This window comes from Gymnodraco acuticeps, unplaced genomic scaffold (genome assembly GCF_902827175.1).
Source record: "Gymnodraco acuticeps unplaced genomic scaffold, fGymAcu1.1, whole genome shotgun sequence".
Classification (NCBI taxonomy): domain Eukaryota; kingdom Metazoa; phylum Chordata; class Actinopteri; order Perciformes; family Bathydraconidae; genus Gymnodraco; species Gymnodraco acuticeps.
In genome coordinates this window covers 114,206-117,356 of record NW_022991948.1, presented here as the reverse complement: position 1 = coordinate 117,356, position 3,151 = coordinate 114,206, and the positions used below count along the sequence as shown (strand labels likewise).

Below are 3,151 nucleotides of genomic sequence, written 5' to 3'. Positions count from 1 at the left end.
TACTATGTATACAATATATATTTTTATTACAAAAACATGTATTATGTAAACATTTCAAAGATAGCAAGACAACAAATGTGGCTGTACATTTTGATGATTTACAACTTAATAATACTGTCAGTCATGAACTTCTTTTATGACGGACAGTATTATCATGGTGTTTAAACTTCATTCTGAAACTGTCAATGAGATCTTTGAATCATTTGAAAAACATAAACCTTTTCAACTTAATATGACAACCTCTAAAAAAGAGACGGCTGTGTCTGTAAACAATAACAATTTGTTTTGTAGACAACACTGAAAAATAAATTAGGCAATGTCACAATACAACAGCGTCTCATTTAAAAAAATAACAAAACCTTCATCAGAAAAACAACGGTGTGAAATAAGTTTGACAAGTGAAGAAAGACACAATAAAAAGTATACCTACAAATTGTCATTTAGAAACATTACATTCAGAGTTGCAATAAAAAAGTTCAAGTATTTCCCCTCAAGCCTAAATGGTTCTTGATATAATAGAAACGATTATTAGCAAATCGAGCAGCAAAAATGAGTTTGGCCAAAACAATAATATATTATTCATCTCTAGGGTCGTTATAGCCCCAGATTTGTATGTTTTTTTGTTTAATCAAATGGTGTTTAGGAGAGTGGAAACCTATTTTTATATAATTTGAATAAAAGGCAGCAAAAAAAGGTAATCAAATTGGACCAAAAACGCTTCCAGTGCTTCATTATCCAAGTATTTTTAGTCCATTTGTGGGCTCATGGAAACCCCCCAAAAATGAACTATAGTGGCTTTATTATTGCTCAATTCAGATTCCTTCCTTTATTAAGCAGAAGTTTGGCAAAAATAGATATTTTTCGATTTCCATGATTCCTCGATTGGATACAAGACACTAACTATTGCACAAGAAGTTTTTCAGAAAATGTATATCCTTGTTTGTTAATGTTTTCATTATCTGGGAGTCTCCTAAACAACAAACAAATCTGGGTCCATTAAGAGCTTAAGGAGGTGACTACTACTACTACTAACCTTTTTTGTGAACTATTCCTTTAAACTTACAATTTTTCAACAGGGAAGTTGGAGGAGAGTTTGGGGACAAAATCAGAAAGTGTCTCGTTAACTGTGAGGAAAGAAACCAAGTAGCATGTTGTGAAGAAACTCTGGAACCAAAACTGTCACGTGTGTTGATCGTTGGCTTTGGATAACAACGTGACAACAAATTAAAGAATAATATCGCAGTCCTTGTTGCTGCAGTTCTTGTTAATAACACAAATTAACAAAAACTGCAGTGGAATGTCTGAAATCTCTGCTAAAATAAAATAATTTAAGAAACAGAGAGAAGAAGTCTGAAGGTTTTAAGTTTCAGTTGCTCAGTTTGCGCCTCGGCCTTTCATTCAATTTGTGAATAGACACACTTTTGTTTTCATTTCTGCACTAAATACAGAATAATAATTATGAATGTCTGCTTTGTATTATACCGACTGAAGTGCAAACAATACGTTTTGTTGGTATTTTGAGCATTTTAAGAACAAACAAAAAGTCAGTTGATCCTGAAACCACATCCTTTATCACTGTCGTGGAGGTCAACAAAAACAAGATATTTGAGTTGTTATTATTATTTTAGAAAAGCTGCAGATATGTATATTTTTCCTGAGAGGAGTCGACTTTATGAAGCTGATATTATTACTTTCGACTGCTTTCGAAGGCATATTTGCAATTTGTATGCCAGATAAGAGAAACTGGAGCAACTTCAAAAACCTACCATGGAATCAATGATTTTAATGTGGAAAATGCTCATTTGATGCATAATAAGCAAAGTGCTTAAACTCCCCGCTGCTCAAACTTCTTTGAAGAGAATAAAGTGTCAAGTTGATGATAATCTGCTGTCGAATTTTTTTGTGTATGAGACATTTGTTGGGAAGTAAAGAGCTGTGTAGTTCAGTGCTAACATGTTTTAGTGTGGAGGTGGTGAGGTATCAGGATGCAACTCTTACATGTGTTCTCCAATAACATGGAGACATTTTTAAAACAGATGTTAAGCTGCTCTTGTTGAAAAATGACCCAAAACCTGCAAAACCAATCATTCATTTGATCCCGTCTCTTGCCTTTAAACTCTTGAATGTAAACCCAGTAGAACAAAAGAAAGTCTAAACAGTATGTTCTGATAAACTATTACTATTTAAAAAGACTACTTTTTGCAGGCCTGTGTGTGTTTGTGCTCCACCTTCTGATCCTGCTATAGATCCTCTTTCTCGGAGGGGACGTCCGCCTCCTGATTTGTAGCGTTCTGTTTGTTAAACTGAGTCTGTTTCTCACTTATGATCTTCTTGGACTGGGAGCAGATCATCGACCGCAGACAGATTATTCTCACCAGCCCCGCCTGCCCCCCCGACACCAGCCAGGTGTGGCAGCACAAGTTGGGGTTGAAACGCACCTGAAGAACAGAGGAAGGTAATTAGCAAACGTTTATGTGCTTGGAATATCTGCAGTAGCTCATGAGAGGTCAATTACACTTTGAAAAAAAACAAACGGACATATTGTGACATATTTTCAGGCGCATAGTTGTATGTTGTGCCTCTTCTGTGACCGGTTTCCATGCTTTAATGTTCAAAAAGGTCTTAATTTGTGTCGCATTAATTCAGTCGTACACACAGTACGTCCAAATCTGTTGGCAAGCTGCTGACATGGTTGTTCAAATGTTTGAATGTGCATAATACCTGTCACAAATGTGCAAAATTAACTCTCATTCACTTCTACTCTATGCGAGTAAAGGTGTTTTAAAAAAGTGTGCTTCCACTGCCGAGCTAAAATGCTTTGTTATAAACTGCTTTTGGTATCAACTCGTTGTGTTGGCTGAGTTCCATACACTACCTTTTGAACCAATCAAAGCAAGGGATATCAGAGGAAAAGGAGTCTTAATTGCCCAAATAAAACAAATAACCTTTCATAGCATTGTTTCATAAACCTTACCCACAAAAAAAAAATACAGGATGTGTATTTTATAAATTGTATAACTTTTTCTTATAACTTTTTTTTTACTTTAATACTTTTGTATGCATGCTAGTTAGGTAACATTAAGCTGTCTTTGGCTCTGATTCTGAAATAGGTTTTTGCCACACAATTGTTTTAAAGCCATGTTAAGTTAGT

General features: G+C 35.0%; 1 protein-coding gene across 1 annotated transcript in view; it reads right to left on the bottom strand.

Moving 5' to 3' along the window:
- The window catches only part of gtf3c2 (general transcription factor IIIC, polypeptide 2, beta), a 51,683-nt gene continuing 48,532 nt past the window's right edge, over positions 1-3,151 (bottom strand). The window contains 1 exon segment of the mRNA XM_034200604.1: positions 1-2,438. Coding sequence (XP_034056495.1) covers positions 2,241-2,438 — 198 coding nt within the window. The 3' untranslated portion in view covers positions 1-2,240.